The sequence below is a fragment of the Canis aureus genome, chromosome 7, assembly GCF_053574225.1.
Source record: "Canis aureus isolate CA01 chromosome 7, VMU_Caureus_v.1.0, whole genome shotgun sequence".
Taxonomy (NCBI): domain Eukaryota; kingdom Metazoa; phylum Chordata; class Mammalia; order Carnivora; family Canidae; genus Canis; species Canis aureus.
Genome location: NC_135617.1, coordinates 5,259,986 through 5,279,289, shown reverse-complemented (window position 1 = coordinate 5,279,289; position 19,304 = coordinate 5,259,986). Strand labels below are relative to the sequence as shown.

Here is a 19,304-nt window from a genome sequence, read left to right as displayed (position 1 = left end):
GAGTTCAGTGATGTCATGTTGGTGACTTGAAATTGGCTATGATGGGAATATTTACATCATGAAAAACAGCAAATGCTACAAATTGGGGCTTTTTTCCCCCAGGGAGCCACTGTTGTATAATTACCAGCACACTCTATAAGATACCAAGAACCATGTTACCAAGAATATGTATAGGATATGTAAGAGATAATTTGTTATAATTCAGGATTTAACAAAGATCTATACCGAAGGTGATTTAAATATCAGAGGTGTACACAAGTAGCATAAAGAATAGTTATTACTCTAATGAGTTCCTGGAGACTAATTTTCTTAAGATTTCATAAATATAAAAATATATATAAAAATTTTTTTAAAATTAAAAAAAATTTCATAAATAACAAATACTTTTTATCTATCAAGCACTTGATAGAGTTTACAGATGGTTTTCACATATATCATACATCACTTCATCTAATCCTCATTCGAATGCTGGTTCAGTAAGCATGTTGTTCCCCACCTCTGAGATGAAGAATCTAAAGCAAACCCAAAAGCAGTTAGATGACTTGCCCAAGGTCATAGGGATAGGAAGTAAAAATACCATGTTATAATTTAGCAGCTATATTCTTACGCATTGATGGGACATCCGGTAGAGATAATACCATGCGCAAAGGAAAAATGGGAAGAATTAAAAAAAAAAAACCTCTATAATTTGAAATATATAATATACACAGTATGTTTTCATTGTATAAGGGATAGTAATAATTCCTGTCTATTGTGTGAACTTTAGAGGAATTTCAAACCTTTTCTCAGTAATCACTACTTTAGACATAGGGTAACTGACCTAAACATTACTAATGTTTGTTTTCCTAAAATTAGATGTAAGTGGAACTATTCAATTCAATACACTGCAGTAATAAAATTCAGGTGTGAGTGCTAATTAGACAGTATCAAATGATAGAGAAAAGCAGGAAAAGGCCGTGTCCACCACCAAGGAGCTTACAGGAAGGGAAGGTGACAAAAAACATGGAGTAGACAAAAACCAACAGGGTAATAAGCACTGTAAGGGCCAAAGGCCAGTTGCCAGTGGCTTCTACTAGATTCTATGTCCCTTGAGGGGCAGGCCATGTCTCCTCCCTGGCTTGAGCTGGAACAGTGTTTGGTACACCTCTGTAGCAGTGGACGAAACTGACCGTGGGGCTTAAGCTGGATTTCCCAGGGGGGAGTCACTGTGAACAGTAAGGGGGGATGGCTCAGTGGTTTAGCATCTGCCTTCAGCCCAGGGTGTGGTCTTGGAGTCCCGGGATCGAGTCCTACACTGGGCTCCCTGCGTGGAGCCTGCTTCTCACTCTGCCTGTCTCTCTCTCTCTCTGTGTGTCTCTCATGAATAAATAAATAAAATCTTAAAAAAACCAAAACAAAACAGTAAAGGGGGTTGCAGGCAAGCAAGAGGGTTCCAGGGAAGGCCCGAAGTCTTCAGGCTGCTGGGGCCGGGGAGGCTCAGGTGCAGCTAAGGGCATGATGCGTTTTCCACTGGACTGCGCTTTTGCACTCAAAAAATGACTATTAAAGTGTTAAGCATAGGCATCCGGGCATTACTAGTGTTTAAACAGTAACATACGAGTGAAACAAAATTTATTTATTTATTTATTTATTTATTTATTTTTGAAACAAAATTTAAAAGCAATTTAATCAACTAGATTGACTACTAGACAATTATTTACTATTAAGCTTATTGCTTACTTTTAACCCTGATTTTTATTCCTAATCTTGGACAGCATTACAACTCTCAAACTCTTAACAGGAGGGCAACTAAGGGGCCTGGCTAGAACACAGAATTTATGCTGAGGAGAACTAGAGACATCTGGGAGTGGTAGGGAGAAGACAGGAAGGGCGGGTGACCGGGATAACATGATGACCGGTACAAACAGGGGAGAGTCCAGGATGGTGACCGTGAATCTGGTTTGAAACAATGGAGTAGAGGTTGCCAGCAGCGCATCCGAATAAAGGCAGAGCTTTTGGCGAGGGTGAGAGAAGAGAATCTGAGATTCAGATCTTGAAATGATTTTTATAGAACCCACAATTTTAAGGCCACAACTTATCAGGGCCTTAAAGAAGTAATTGTAGAGGGAGGCCACACCCCTTGCCAGCGCCCAGGGGATCTTGAAACACAAGGCTAATAATAGGAGGAAAAGCCAATGATGAGTAAAATGCAGAAGAGTGAGCAAAAGTGGTGAATGGGAAAAGAGAATTCTGTGATGTCACAGAGACCAAGGGAAAAGACAGTCGTGAAGCCAGACTGGTCACAGACATGAATGACTAAGGCAGTAAAGGTGACTATCTATAGGCGCCAGTTGCTCTGGTGAGACAGAGGTCAGAGGTGACCGTTTGGAGAGCAGTTTCAATGGAATTAGAGGGCAGGTTATAACAAACGAGGGTGAGTAGAACCAGTGGGTGAACACTGTGTGTTCTAGAAGTAAAGGAACAAGGGGGCAGAAAATGAACAAATGGTAAAGAAAACACAATGGATATGAGTAAGGCTTATTCCAGAACTGGGAAGAGGATTACGAATGTTTAAAGGTGAAGAGGAGAAACTAGGGAAGCAGAGAGTGGAGACACAGCAGTGTGAGAGCTTTAGTACAGCAAGATCTTCAGAAGCTGGGGCGGGATGGGGTGGGGTGGCCCAGACGGGACTCAGAAGGGGAGCGTCACTCTTTGTCTGAGATCCCTTCAAAGGCAGCACTGTGCTGGCAGAAAGTGCTCCGTGAGGGTACCGCAGACAGCTTTGATATTGCTAGGCAGCAACGTTTGCAGGGAAAGAGACTTTGGACTTGGAATGCGAGTCCTCCCTTGGAGAGGCCACGTAAGCTGCAACCTCTCCAAAGTCAGCTCCCCTCCTCTGTCATAGGGGTGGTTGTGTAAGTGCATGAGGTAACATGTAATGGCATTTACCACTCTGGGCAGGGAACTGTCTGTGTCACTGTCTCTCACAGGGAGGGCCACCCTCCACCACCCTTTCCCCTTCACCAATATCTAGCAAAAGGTAGGGACTCAAATGCCTACAAGAAAAAGCATAAGGGAGACACAGGAGCAAGTGGGGAGTCGTGGAGGGCCCAGGGGTGGGGTGGGAGGCAAGGGAAGGGAAGTAGCTACTTGGTTCTTAGTGACCACCGACAACATTTTTTTATGATTCTGAATCTCAGTAAACTCAACATAGAGGTTTAAAGAAGGGAAGTTGGCTGAAAACACCTTTTTCTGGAGCCAGACTAGCAAACGAATTGAAGAAGTAGAAGACGGGGCAGCAGGCAGGCTCAGTTGTAGTAGGATGGAATGGATGTGTAGCAGGTCAGCTTAGCACCCTTAGCATGATATGTTCAAACAGCAAAGAAAGCAGATTGATGAGACAAAATTTCTTTTAAAATCTTTCCAAAAATCATTGAGCATTTAGTACATGTAATTTTAGTTCATTTTCTTTAGTTCATTTTCTTCCTAAAAATGTCACAGGTATAAATGATGCCAATTTCTTTTAGAACAACCTTCAGGGTTGCAAAGGAAATTTTAATATTATAGATGAAGTTCCTGCTGGTGCCTTAACTTAAGACCACCAAGTAAGAGAGTCTTATAAACATATGGATTCATTTGGAAAAAACATGTTGGTACCTGGCACAGGCATGCAAGGGGCAGAATAATGGTATCTGGGAAGATGTGTGCTTTAGGTCAGGTGGGAGAAGAGGCATTCAGGAAAAGCTGAGACAAAAGCAAGACTTAGCAGATTATGTTCAGGGTCACTGCGAGACAGTAATCATGGTATAAACACATGCTTGGGTACGATATGGGAATGAAGTTTTTGTGGGCTTGCTTGCCTCAGCTTAGAAACACAGAACCTTATTTGGGGAATAAACCCTCTGAGGAGTTTTATAAACTATCTATCTACACTTCCCAATATATTTTCTAAAAATGCCATGAAGAAGTCATTTTAAAATTAACTACTTAAATACGAATCTTAAAAAAGGGATACCACCTTTGCAGTCATTTCAGTTTCTTAATAAATTATTTTAGAAATAATTACCTACCTATTTTGACTCTCCCCCTTTCAGGACCTTCTCCCATTACTAGGATATTTGCTGGTTTCTAGAAATAAAAATAGAGCATTCAAATTACTATGCTTATTTTGACATGCTCTAAAATGGAAAGAAGTTCTTAAAATATGAAAATATCACTTCTGTATTTTCATCAAAACTGTAATAGAATTTAAGTACCCTCTATATAGTTAAAGCATTTGACATACTTGAAGTCAGCGCTAAATTTCTATAAACATCTTTGCTTTGAAAACATCTTATTTTCAAAATTATATCATACAAATAATTATAAAGAAATTAAAACTATCATTTCTGTATACCCCACAAAAGTAACAATAATTTTTTAAAAACCTGCACATATTATAGACTGTCCAGTTGCTGCCTACGACAGGTTTTGTGGCTGCAAATTTTTATGTAAAATATCTAACCACAACATCACTGTATTCATTTACATGAATCAAATGGAATACTCCTTGCTAAATATTTCTAAACTACTATAGGAAATACAATCAACATACAACAGACTCTATTATTAAAATACATATGCGTTTTCATGCAAAAGTGAGAAATTCCAAATATGATTTCAAGACATAGGAAAGTAAAAACCAAGGCTAATATAGAGCTATATAAAGAAAAAACAGGTTGCAAATGTATCCACTCCAAGTAAGTCATCCTCACTTGTAGATATTTGGAAACAGAGGAGCAGTAGAACAGGCTTTTGGGCAAGTCAGTCTCCTCTGTAAACTATTTATGGAGAAAATGTATGATTCATTTATTCAATCAATGAATATATTTTTAGTGTCTTCCCGGGACAAAAAACATTAACGTTTAAGAGGAAATACAAGCGCATGATGAACCAAATTCCTAACCTCCAGATGCTTGTTACATAAAGTAGAAAGAAAAAACAGGAGCTTTGAATCATATTAGAAGCTAATGCTATGTGTGAGTTATGGAGAGGAGTGAGGTCTTGAGTTAAGAGGTTAAACCAGATTACTTTTAGATCCCTTCCAATTTGCTGGCTCTTTTTAAAGTTTCAATGAAAACAACAGTACTTAAAAAACAAAGCAGTTCAAAGGAGGAAGTGATTAACTAGAGTTTCCATTGTTGAAGGAAATACTCCTTGGAGGTGAGGGCAAGGGTGGTGTCCCTTATCCAGGTCTTGAATGAATAGGAACCAGCATGGCAGAGCAGAAAGGCAAGAGAAAGAGAACCATAGGAGGTGAAAAAGGCTACGAAAGAGAGGCTTAGGAGACAGTAACCTGGACAGAACTCTGGTCAGAAAACAGAAGACCCCTGTTGGGGGCAGTAAAATGAACCTAGACTCTGGATAGTCTTAAATGCCAGGTGAAGTAATGTGACCTTTATATGACAGGCCATGAGATGATAGGAGAGGGGCAAGTATCAGGACTAGGCTTTGTCCAAGGTCTTCTCGGCTGAAACAGAGAGGTAGGTATGGAGCTGAGTGACACTGTAAAGTAAAAATTAACAGACTTTGTGACTAGTTGAAGTCAGACAAAGAGTAATCAAAATTTCAGCAAGATTTTGAGTTTCTGCACCTGGAAGAATGATGGTGCCTTTATTATGGAAAAGTTATGAGAGGTACTGGCTAGGGAGGGGGAACAGTGTGAGATGCCCAAGTTACACTAGCCAAGGGAGTGGAAATAAGAAGATTTGATTTGAAAGTTACCGTCCCTGGAGTATGATGACTGAAGAAGACATGAGACAAAATTAGTTTATCACAGTGGAAAGAGAAAACAGCAGTAGACAAAACCCAAGCCGTCAAGATTCAAGTTTGACAACAATTTATCAAAGATCTATTATAGATAAAATATCGTGCTGTAGACTTTCTGGAAAGAAAAAATAATAAGATACGAAGCACTGACTTCTAAGAGCTTTAAAATCTAGTAGGGGAAGACAGGCAAACTGCTTTTTAGAATATCAGGCAGGTTATGAAAGGTACCAAAATAATCCAAAAGAAAGTAGAAGTAAAAAAGTTAAGGATAAGGGCAGAAATCTAGGAATGAGATAGTGTTTATGAAGCCTCTGGGACAACTAATATAAGAGAAAATAAACATGGAAAATAACCAAATAAAAAAAAATAAAAAAATTAAAAAAAAAGAAAATAACCAAATAAACATGGCAAATTACAAGAATGACCATAAATACAGGTCCAATGGAGGTTAGAAAGATAAAAGACCCCTACAAGAACTCCGTATCAACTAATTTTAGAATGTCTAGAAAATAGACAAAATTGGGAATATGTAACCTACTAATTGACTCAAAATGAATTAGAAAAACTTAAGAAACCAATAAGTGCTAAATAAATTGAAATTATAGTTAAAAATCTTGTACCAAGAAAACACTAAACCCCAAATGATCACAGTAGCAAGTTCTCCAAATTTTCAGTGAACAGCTTGTTCAATCTTATTCAAGCATTTGCAGAGAACAGAAAAAGAGGGAATGTTCCCAATACATTCTAGAAGGCCAGTATAATTTTGGTAGCAAACTCAAAGCATGAGAAAGAAAAATTTCAGGCCAACCTCATGAATATAGATACAAATACTTATGAGCATACATACAAAACTATATTTTTAAAAGATTTTATTTATTTATTCATGAGAGATACACACAGAGAGAGAGAGAGGCAGAGACACGGGCAGAGGGAGAAGCAGGCTCCATGCAGCAAGCCCAAAGTGGGACTCGATCCCAGGTTTCCAGGATCAGGCCCTGGGCTGAAGGTGGCGCTAAACCGCTGAGCCACCTGGGCTGCCCTACATACAAAAATATTAAACAAAGTATTATTAAGTCAAAGACCATTAACAGGAATCCCAGGATGGCTTAACATGAGAAACCCTATATATATCCATCACCATATTTATATATTAAAGAAGAAAAATGATATAATTATCTTGATAGAGGCTGAAAAAGCAGTTGATAAAATTTAAGATCCATTCATGATAAAACCTCTCAGCAAGTTGGACTAGAAAAGTACCTCCCTAACCTGATAATGGGTATGTATCAAAAACTGAGAAGTAACATTGGAAGCATGCCCTCTAAAATCGGGACTAATGCAGGGATACCTATCATTACAGCTTCTAAAATCAACATTGCACTGTAAGTCTAGTGCTATAAAACAATAATTACAGGGATATGGATTGGAAAGGCAGAAACAAAATTATTGTTATTTGCAGATGACATAATTATTTACATAAAAACTCTAAGTATTTAGAAATAAATTATTAATAGTAGGAGAGTTTAGTAGGATATTTGCCTGACTGAACAATATGAAAAAGTCAACTGCATTTCTATATTATCAACAAAAAAAAAAAGGAGGAAATAAAATTTTCAAAGGCAGAATTTCTATAGCAATAAAAAAACACTATAAGGTACCTAAGAATAAATATAGTAAAGGATATACAAGATTTTTATACAGAAAATCTTGAAACTTGATCTTAAATGACATTAATAAGTTCTAAATTAAGAGGCCATATTTACAGGTAAGAAGACTCTATAAAGACACCAATTCTCCCCATACTTATCTGTAAATTCAATGTAATTTCAATAAAAATTCCATCAAAATTTCATGTGTGTGTAACTTGAATAGCTGGTTTTAAAATGTATGTAGGGGATCCCTGGGTGGCGCAGCGGTTTGGCGCCTGCCTTTGGCCCAGGGCGCGATCCTGGTAGACCCGGGATCGAATTCCACATCGGGCTCCCTGCGTGGAGCCTGCTTCTCCCTCTGCCTGTGTCTCTGCGCCTCTCTCTCTCTCTGTGACTATCATAAATAAATAAAAATTTTTAAAAAAATTTAAAAAGATAAATAAAATGTATGTAGAAAATAATGAAATGAAATACTAAAATAATAAAATAAAATAAAATAAAATAAAATAAAATAAAATAAAATAAAATAAAATAAAATGTATGTGGAAGAGCAAAGACCTAAGGATGGCCAAGATACTCATGAAGAGCAAGGGATAGGGGATGATGAGAAGAATCTGGCTCAAAATAGGACATCAAGATTTATTTTAAAGCCATATTATAATGAAGACAGTTTGATACTGGTACACAGAGAGACAAACAGATCAATGGGATAGAATACAGAGCCCAGATGGAACCATGACACTGGGAGAAGAACTTCAGATCAGTGGAAAAAAGAGGAACCATTCATTATATGGTGTTGGCACAACAGGTCAGTCAAATGGGAAAAAATAAATAAAATCAATGCTTGCCTCATACCATACACACAAAAATCTCAAGCAGATTAAGGATTTATTTTTGTTTTGTTTTGTTTTTGTTTTTGGTGCTGAAACCCGAGATCGAACCAAGATTAAGGATTTAAACATGAAAAGCAAAACTTTTAAATTATGGTGTTGGGGGGAACATAGAGAATATCTTTTTGACTTTAGGTAGGAAAGAATTTCTTGGGATCCCTGGGTGGCGCAGCGGTTTGGCGCCTGCCTTTGGCCCAGGGCACGATCCTGGAGACCCGGGATCGAATCCCACGTCGGGCTCTCGGTGCATGGAGCCTGCTTCTCCCTCTGCCTATGTCCCTGCCTCTCTCTCTCTCTGTGACTGTCATAAATAAATTAAAATGTTCAAAAAAAAATAAAAAAAAAAGAATTTCTTAAGATACAAAAGATAATCATCAAAGGCTGATAAATCTATTAAAATAACTTTCAATCATCAAAAATGAAGAAAATAACAAGACAAAGCACAAACTGGCAGAAGTATTCCCAATACATATAAGTAATAAAGATTTTGTATCCAGAATAAAGAACTCCCACAAATCAATATAAAAACAACTTAATAGAAAAATGGGCAAAATGTCCGAACAGGCATTTAACAAAAGAAGAAACATTTAACCACTATGAAGATGCTAAACCTCATCAATAATGAGAGAAATGCAATTAAGATCACAATGAGATACCACTTTACCCCTAGGATATTGATTAAAAATTGAGAACTGTTGAGTAGGAAGTGGGTCAAAGGGAACTCCAATACATTGTTGGTAAGAGAGTAACTTGGTACAACTTCTTTGGAAAACAATTTGGCACCATCCTGCAAACCTGAACAATTGCATACCCTTCAACCCAGTAATTCCATTTTTAGACGCACTAGAGAATGTTCATAGCAGTACAGGTTGTAATACAAAAAAATCTGGATACAACCCAAATTTCCAGCTAATAGAAAAATGGAGAAATTAATAGTGGTAGAATCATACAATGAATTTTAAAACAGCAGTGAAAATTCTGAGGTTACTTAATAAAGGTAAAAAAAAGTTCAAATCTTAGAAGCATTATGTTGAGTAAGAAAAGCAAGTTTAGAAAACTATATACAGTAGAATGCCATTTTCATAAATCTTAAAACCAAGCAAATCTAAAGAATATACAGTTAGGCACACATACAAATGTGATAACCTGTTTTTTAAAAGGAGTGAATAATGGATTCAAAATTTAGGATATTTGTTACTTCTTGAGGAGGCAAGAGGATAGGATGGGATGGGGGGGAACGTATACAGAAGCAAGCTATTGATAATGTTCATTACTGAGGTAAGTGACAGGCTCTTGACTGTTATGCTTTGTAAGGTACATAATGTTCAAATACTCTTTTGTATATGTCATATATGAAGACAATAAAGACAAAAAAATAAAGCAAGGAATGGGGATATGCACTGCTGGAAGGGTGTTGCTTTCAACAATAATACACACTATATTTAAATTGCTCAGAGAATGGCTCCTGGAGAAGGTAACTTTTGGGAGAAGATCTGAAGAAATAGAGTAATTAACGGTTTAGCGCCGCCTTCAGCAGTGTGATCCTGGAGACCTGGGATCAAGTCCCACTTTGGGCTCCCTGCATGGGGCCTGCTTCTCCCTCTGCCCCCCTCTCTCCCTCTCTCTCTCTCTCTCTCTCTCTCTCTGTGTCTCTCATGAAAGAATAAATAAAATCTTAAAAAAAAAAAAAGACTTTTGGGATCCCTGGGTGGCTCAGCAATTTGGCGCCTGCCTTCAGCCCAAGGTGTAATTCTGGAGTCCTGGGATCGAGTCCCATGTCGGGCTCCCTGCATGGGGCCTGCTTCTCCCTCTGCCTGTATCTCTGCCTCTCATTTTCTCTGTGTCTCTCACGAGTAAGTAAAATCTTAAAAAAAGAAAAGAAAAGAAAAGAAAAGAAAAGAAAAGAAAAGAAAAGAAAAGAAAAGAAAAGGAAGAAAAGAAAGAAAAAGAAAAAGAAAAAGAAAAAAGGAAAGAAAGAAAGAAAGAAAGAGAAAGAAAGAAAGAAAGAAAGAAAGAGAAAGAAAGAAAGAAAGAAAGAAAGAAAGAAAGAAAGAAAGAAAGAAAGAAAAAAGTAATCAGCCACTGGAATCTAAGGAAAGAAAGTCTAGGCAAAGGGAAGGGGAACTTGAAAGGTTTGAGACGAGCTCGCCTGCTGAACTGGAGACTTGCTAGGGAGACCGTTGGGCATTGGGAAGCACAGAATAAGGCACTGATGATTCCAAAGAGAAGGAAACCCAACAGAGGGCTTGCCTGCTGTTCCTGATGGTTCTGCTTTTGGCACAAGTCATTTGAGAGCCGAAATTGGTAAATTCTTGAGCACCGCCTGGCCTGTGCTCTGAGAGTAGATGAGGGCTCCTACAAGATTTGCAGAAGGACACGGTCATGATGTAGAGCAGTGAGGAGAAACCCTGGTGAGCTAGCAGGCTAGCTAACCAGAGAAAGAGCAAGAGGTCAATGTGGCTGGAATCAATGTGACAGGAAGAGAATTAGCACCAGGGGAGCAGTAGAGAGGTAAGGTGCAGATGCTGGTGGCGTGGGGCGGGTGGGGTGGGGGAGATGTCAATCATACAGAATGATGCAGGAACTTGGAAAGACCAGTCCTTACATGACTAGAATTAGCATCATTTTATTATATATTATCAATCTTGCCATAATTTTTATAGGTCATACAATATAGATTTTGGCATTTTGCCAAATCTCTGATAGCAGGATATTGGAGAGACTATCATTTTCTCACAAAATCATATATTTCTGTAATGTTTGGTTTTGTATTTTGGGGTATTATTTCTCACCAGAGAAATTGTATTGTTTTTAAATAAAAATAAATAATGCTGAGAGGAATAAAGGAAGGTTAGAGAAAAAAGAGCCAAGGAGAAAAGCTGTGAAGGAGCAACCAAGTTAAGAAAACAGCACAGGGTTCTAGAAGCTAAGGGAACTTAAAGAGGAAGAGGTGGTATTTAGGTGCAATAGAATGAAAAGATAGGAAGAGGCAACTTCTGTCCATTTACAGAAGAAGCCAGACACAGTAAATGAGACCCAAATACGTCAAAAGAAGGTAAAGGCAGAATTAGAATTTTGTAAAATTATCAAATTATCAAATAAAGCACCTTACATACCCTTTGCTACATTACTTGTAATTCCTAAATTTTTATCTTAAATCCTTTCAAAATAAACCTGTAAGATAAAAATACAACGTATGGGATAGGGGAGCAAAGTCGCTTCCTATAAGAAATGAAAATAGATTATGAGCATTTGAATGGGAGAAAAGCCGTGGGCTGGTCTTAGATCACTGTGAGCTAACTCTCACAAGTTCCCGCAGTCATGCTATGTAGACACACAATATGAGTACCACAATGGAGTGAGATTACAGAGAGAGAGGAGTCTAGCTGTACTGAAGTTTTTGGGTTTTTTTAAAAGATTTTATTTATTTATTTGAGAGAGACAGAGATAGCAACAAAGAGCATGAGCCAAGGAGGAGAGGGAGAAGCCTGAGAAGCAGGCTCAATTCCAGGACCCTGGTATCATGCTCTGAACCACCCAGGAGCCCCTGTACTGAAGTTTGTAAAGAATACCTTTTATAGGGACACCTGGGTGGCTCAGTGGTTGAGGGTCTGCCTTCAGCTCAGGGCTTGATCCTGGGGTCCTGAGATCGAGTCCTATATTGGGCTCCTTGCAGGGAGCCTGCTTCTCCCTCTGCCTGTGTCTCTGCCTCTTTCTCTCTGTGTGTCTCATGAACAAATAAAATCTTAAAAAAAAACAAAACAAAACACTTTATATAAGATACTTGAAGCCTATGGAAGCTCTAGGTGTGGGGTCCCCCTGTAGAGCCTGAGTTGATGGCAGAGGCAATGAGGGCAATTTAGGGGAGCAGGGGCTATAAGCTCCCTTGTACAACCTAAGAAAGGAACCCAGAGCTTGGGCAGTATCCACAGAAGGGCTCCTATAGTCAAGTTAAGATCTAGAATTGCATGGGAAGTCGTTTTTAAACATGCACCCCTTAACTGGGGTTACATGTTCCCGCCTACTACCCAGGCCAAGTAAATGAATGTTAAGGTCACAAGATAGTTGGTATTTCAAAATAACAATTATAACAACAAAATAAATGCTATAACCACCAGTACGATGCATTTACCCTTTCAAAGCATTCTCATATCAATCATATTTCCTTTTTCTTAACGGAAACACTCAAGGGCCTACAGGTCTGGGGCAAGGCTCAGAACTGCACCTGATCCTCAAGGTTCCAAACCGAGTCATATTTACAGATATTATGTTTAATTTTCAAAAGACTTTGGTAGGGACTCATTTAAGTGAAAGTACATGCTTTAAAAAAAAAATTAAGGCAACTGCAGCTCATGTGCACGCACGCACACCCACACATACCTGAAAGAAGGAAGAAAGGATACCAAAATTGTTCTGACCTACTTACATCCCAATTAACACAGACTATGCTTTACTAAAACTCCTCTTACTGGGAACACAAAATGCCAGCTGTGAAAGAAAGTGATACTGCTGGGTTTGCACACTTTTGTTACCATAGAAACAGCAGAAATGGCAGGAGTTGGATGCCTCGCATTTAAGTTATCAGCAATAAAATCGGATAGACAAATCAAGGCTGCAGGGTTCATTTTGGTTAAATTATATTTTAAAGGCAAAAGTCAGGGAAATCATGTGATAAGAAATATGATTACTTAGGGACTATTCTTGAAATATCTGCATTTTAGCAGAATTTAAGTAATTCTTGACATTCATGATGCTTTACATGTACTTCAGATTTGCTTTTTCCTTCTGCGGAATCCATTTTTTTCCACAGGGTTAAATTTATTTTAGTTAATTGGCACCTCATAAAAGAACAGCCTAAAGATACACAATTATCCTACTACATTTCCTTTGCACTCCCCACCCCAGGACATTTGGAACAAAAGTATGAAGCCACAAGATGACTCTTAGCAGCACCAATAAAGAAGACAGGAAAAAGACGAAATTGTCTCTAATCCTGAGTAATCGGGATAAAACCAATCAGAATATCAATCAGACTAGTTTCTGAACAATGAATAGTGCTGGCCTAATATTGATGGCTACAACGATTCTTTTATTTAAACACAGTAGTGGCACAACTCTCCTCACATTTGATACAGAAGTACATTCCCAGGAGAAAACCCTCAGTTCATGTTCCTTTTTATACTGTTCTCTATTGTTCACCTTGAACAAAAAGGATTCTGTGTTGTGACAAATTGAGCAAAGCACTCAGAGTGAGATATGTGTGCATTTTTTTCCTTAGCAAACACAACAGTCATTTGCTAAGAGCATCAGTTTCTCATAACTGTTTATCCCTTAAAATAGCCTCATTGATAGTAGAGGATTTAAAAATATAGAGAATCTGTCATTGTGACTGGAACCTCCCAAAGGGCAAGGAAGATACTTCTGTTACCACTTTTTGTATCTGCTGAAATCTGGGGACATAGTATTTAATAAATATTTACTGGATGAATGAATAGAAATTGTCAATGGCTGGTACTTAGAGTCCTTTGGTAGGCAAGTTATCAATTTTATTTTAATTTTATTTTTAAAGATTTTATTTGACAGAGAAAAGAGGTAGGCGGAGCAGCAGGCAGAGGAAGAGGGAGAAGCAGACTCCCCGCTGGGCAGGGAGCCTGATGTGGGACTGATCCCAGGACCCTGAGCCACCCAGACACCCAGTTTTCAATTTTAAAAGAAGTTGCAGAGTGTCTGGCTGGCCCAGTTGGTAGCGCATGTGACTCTTGATTGTCGGGTTGTGCGGTCAAGCCCCACGCTGGGTGTGGAGATCACTTAAAATAAAATCTTTAAGAAAAAATACAAACAAAAAATTTTCAAAGTTGCAAGAAACTAGAGTCAGCACTTACCCCAAAATATGCCAAACTCACTTCTGAATACGGGTATCCCCTGCTTGCCAAATGTTCCATCACACTCTACGTTTACAAAAGACCTGCATTAATACCTACTTTTTCCAACTGAATAAAGTAAGAAGAGGATTTTTGCTTTTATGGAATAAAGGGTGAAAGGTGAAAATCGGGTTCAGCATTTGTTTTGCAGCAGTGGTTATGGAGGCAGCGCATCCTGGGCAGCGAGAGTGGCCTCACCAAGCTCCCTCCCCGGGACCACACTCAGCATCAACCTGCCATAGTTTTCAACTATGAGCATCCGGGCTTTCTCTGGATTTATTTTGTGCATCTGTTAGCAAGATGTATTGTACACCATCAGAAAAGCCTGAGAGAGGTTATTTTTGGGGTCTGGGAAAGCTCAAAAACTTTTCCATGTAAATTAATGGTTACCATTTCTTCACTTTTACTCCATTTCAGCCTACAAAAGATTTCATGGGAACACTCTACTTTCAGACAGTGGGAAAGACCTTTAGAGGTTTTTTTAAAAAAATTTTAAGAATCCTGATTTTAGTTTATTCTAGAGTTTCAGCAACCACCCATATGCTAATGACGCTCAAATCTATAACCACAGGTCTCTAACCTTCTGGATAGCTTAGAGTTACGTCAATGGTCCGCTGGTTGTCTCCACAATCATCTCAACTTGTTCAAACTGAATTTTTACTGCCTCTTTTTCTGGTATTCCCTTTTCAGCCAATCAACAAAAGCAGAGGCCCGAACACCCTGTCCTTTATCCCTCAAATCTAATCCTCAGATCTGATTAGCGTACTTCCTAAATATTTAGCTACTGTTTCCCTTCCTGTCCATCTTGATTACCTCTGCCAGGCCTTCATCAATTCTCAACCAACTGATTACAACAGCCAGATGAAGCTGCTCTCCTGGCGCCCTCAAAACAATATCCCAGTCTGAGTGGTCTCTCTCAAGCAAAAACCTGACCAGCTCAGCTGCAGTTGGCCACAGGAAAATTCCATGCTTCTACACAAGAGAGTGAAGAATCACCACATCCGGTCCTTACTTTTCTACTTCTTCTCTCATTATTTCTGGCTTGGCTCCAGTGATAACCAACAGGCTTGCAGTTTCTCACTCCTCGCCCTTAATCATGCTGTCTCCTCTGCCTCGGATGCAGCCCTCACCTCCTCCTCCTTTCACCTTATAAATTCCTACTCCTCCTTTAGATTTAGAGAGCCCCCATCCCAACGGCTCAGGTGTCCTCCTGTGCTCAGTACCTTATGCATGGCTGATCCCTGACTATACCTCATCATGTGTTTTTAAAACCTTGTTATATTATAATGATCCGTTTGTGTAGCTTCCCCATCATGCATTCATTGAGGGGAGGGATTATATTTTATGTATCTTTGTGGTCCCGGTCCCTAGCATAGCGCCTGGTACATATTAGGAGGTCAAAATATGTTTGCGAAGCAAATATTCTGAGTCTGTGAACAGGCACTTCCTCCACAGAAATCCAGTTATAAATGAATAATCCAGTTAAAGTGACAATTAGGTTCCATAGCTCTGTAAGTGTCACCCTTAGCTGGATTGTGGGTAAAATAGGCCTTTGTATTCAGAGAACCTAACCACTGTTTAAAGTGCTGTTTCTAAGCAAAAATGTCTCCTTAGTTCAAAATTATTTATCTACAGCTAGATGCAGGCTATCTGTAACTCAGAAACAGTCTACAATATTAAATGTTGTGATTCATTTCATCTTACCTTAAAATGGTCTAGAGGTATCTGTAATAGGTTAATCTGAATAACCTATGTTAATCAAGCTTCGGTGTTCAGGAGTAAACAATGCCTGCCAACCCAGCACCGCACAACAGTTAACAATACATTTCTTTGTTTTTGTCTTTTAGGAGTGGTTACAGGCCTGGACAGCAGAGATAAGGTTTTCTTTTCTCTAACAAGAGCCAATAAAAAGCAACCATTATTAAAAAAAAAAAAAAAAAAGCTTAATGCAAGACAAACACAGGTATCTAGAAGGCTATTTACCTAACTCAACTGCAAGGTCGCTAAGAGTATAATCAAGATAAATCCCACACTGATGGCAATGCCAGGACTAATGCTACAAAGACATTCAGATTTTATCTTACTCATTAACGAGTACAATCTGTCCTCAGAGTAGCAATGCTGGTAGAAAGCAGTTTTCTATTTCTATTTGGGACATTCATATTCAAATAAAATAATTCAGTCTTATCATCCTGAGAAATTAAGAATGCCAGAGGTAGAGTGCCTGTCTCCTTTTCTCTGCCATGGTGGTGTATACCATTGACTGCTCTCGGTCATGTCTTCTCACAAGGCTTTTGGGATCAAGGGATTTCCCGCGGAGAAGCAAAAGCAGAATCGTCCCATTCCCTGGTGCATTCAGATGAAGACTGGCAATAAAATCAGGTGCAGCTCCAAGAAGAGACATGAGAGAGGAGCCAAGCAGGGTCTGTAAGGGATCGCACATGAGATGGCACATGTATTTGTGCTGCATGAAGGTCACGTGCTCATATCCTATCACTCTGTAAACATCACGCCTACCTGAACAATAGACATGTTTCATGGTAGGGGTGGGGGGGGCGGTGATCGTTCTCTGTTAACTATGCTTCTGCACCAGTAGGTTGGTTCAGCAATAAATAAGGGAGAACTTTGGTTTGGGGGGGCGGGTGGGAGAAAAAGAACGTCAGAGGTAGAAATTATGAAACTGAGCCCTCTCTTTTGACTCTGAAGACACAAAGGTGACAGACCTACAACCTTACTCCCAAGTTCACTGTTCCCCAGACAGTGGCAGGCCCAGGATTAGAACTCATGTCTCTCAGAAACGTACCACAGGCCAGGGTTATGAGAACAAAAGCGCACCTGGAAAAATGCACAGTGCTTAATTGATTTATGGCCCTCACCTCTAGAAAGCTTCTACTCAGATGAGTGCTTAGTTGGGAATACAATCACCCCAAATAATCATCATATGCAATCTCCCAATGAAATAAAATAATCAGTGCATGCATGTAAGATCCCCTCTTGAGGAAAACACCGCCATGCTCAACAAGGGATCACCCTATAGTGCTAGTCACCTAGGATGCCTGTGGCAGAGACTACCCTGGTATATAACATTTGTCCAAACTCATCAATGTGTAACTAAAATGGATACATCTTATTGTATGTAAACTCTACCTCAAATAATACTAATTTATTTATTTGTAAAGATTTTATTTATTCATGAGAGACACACAGAGAGAGGCAGAGACACAGGCAGAGGGAGAAGCAGGCACTCTGTGGGGAGCCTGATGTGGGACTCGATCCTAGGACCCCGGGATCACGACCCGAGCCAGACACTCAACCACTGAGCCGTCCAGGTGCCCCTCAATAAGACTAATTTAATAAAATAGTATGCCTGAAATGATTCTTCAGTTTTAAACACAGGCCTCAAAGTGCTGGGGTTCCCATCTGTGGCCCTTGATTCTTAAGCAGTTCAGGCCATTCCTGTCACTGTGGCTACTAAAACTTTATGCTAAAGTCAGGCTTGTCCTGTCCAAAGAGCCTTGTCCCTGAGCTGAACCTTAAGAGGTCTCATACATTTTAAAGTTGGCCCTCTCAGAAGTGTGGTTCTTAGTGTGTATCACCTGTCTGTGGAACAGATGGTGCAGCTTTATACTCCGACTAAAATCGACAGATGTGTAGGACTCTGCAGAAAGCTCCTAGGATGGGCTTATGGGTATGGATGATGGAAAACCTGTCATGCCAAAAATAAAAAATAAAAATAACATCCCAGGGCACCTGGGTGGTTCGGTTCAGTGGGTTAAGCATTTGACTCTTGATTTCAGCTCGGGTCATGATCTCAGGGTTGTGAGATTGAGCCCTAAGTCTGGCTCTGTACTAAGCATGGAACTTGCTTAAGATTCTCTCTCTCTCTCTCTCCACCTCTGCCTCCCACTTGCACACACTCTCTCTCTTAAAAAAAAAAAATCAGAGCCCATATCTAGAAAACATGTCAATAATACCTCCTTACATTTTAAGGTATGTGTCGCGGTACTCAGAGCACCGTAAGAAATAGTATCTTGCATGATCATTGCAAGGCCTACGTCCAGGCAGAACAGGAGCCACTGCACAGGGGTGACATTATGACCATCAATGGCCTTCAGACTGCAGACATGAACTACTGAGCCACAGACTCTCAAGGACCTAGCTCTAGGAACTAGTAAGGCACCAAAGGTCACCAGCAGGAACCCCAAGGTGATGCTTCAGCATGACAAGATCTGTAATTGTCCAAAGTTACCTAAAATTGCAAGTTAGAAAATAACCAAGCCGTATTTTCCTTTTTCATTGTTAGCTCTGCATTCTAAAAAAAAATTATGATGAAGAAGTCATATTAAAATAAATACTACTTTCTGCCATAATTGTATAAGCAGAATGTTAACTTAATAAATCAAATAAAAAATAATAAAGAAAAAGTCATTCAACTAGCATGAAATTATTAGGATGAAAAGTAAATTATTAATTTTGATTTCACTTAAGCAACTTTTTTTAATTCGTATTTTTAAATATGAAGACTTGGCAAAAATGTTACCAAAGTTTAAATATAAACAGGATGAAACACAGTCTACTTTTTTTTTTTAAACACCGAGAAGCATGTTCAGATGTTCCTAATAGGGCTCTACTGTGTAAAGCAGAGGGGCTAGAGTTTCAGACTAAAGGAATTCTGGGGAAGAAGGCAACTAAAGAAAGGGCATCTTTGGATTGCTGATGGGATCCAGAAAGAATGCACAAAAGCTTATACAGAAGGGAATTAGGAAGAACTTAGGAACTCAGGAATTAAGACTGGGAGACCAACAACTGTACAAAGTACCCATCATTATTCCCATTTTACAAGTGAGTAAACTGGGGCTTATGGATCAAGATTAGGTATCTTAGAAATGATTTTTTTTTAAGTGTAAGATCTCAAAGCTCTCATTTCATAAGAACTAAGCAAGGCTAACCTCTAAAACATTACTAAAATTCTTCAAAATGTCAGCATGATGGCTCCAGATAGATTTTACGGGGTTCGTTGTGGTATAACACGTTCACCTTTTCAGGGCCTGTGTAAT

At 39.1% G+C, this 19,304-nt stretch overlaps 1 protein-coding gene and 1 long non-coding RNA gene across 10 annotated transcripts in view; one reads left to right on the top strand and one right to left on the bottom strand.

Annotated features, from left to right (window-relative positions):
• The window catches only part of CDK19 (cyclin dependent kinase 19), a 161,577-nt gene that overhangs the window by 21,694 nt on the left and 120,579 nt on the right, over positions 1-19,304 (bottom strand). For all 9 annotated transcript variants that reach the window (XM_077902783.1, XM_077902791.1, XM_077902787.1 and 6 more), the window contains one exon: positions 4,050-4,107. In XM_077902783.1, coding sequence (XP_077758909.1) covers positions 4,050-4,107 — 58 coding nt within the window. The remainder of the gene's footprint in view (positions 1-4,049; positions 4,108-19,304) is intronic.
• On the top strand, positions 1,763-16,437 carry LOC144316995 (uncharacterized). The gene is made up of 2 exons (XR_013382840.1): positions 1,763-2,413; positions 16,095-16,437. It is a non-coding gene; the product is annotated as an uncharacterized LOC144316995 (long non-coding RNA).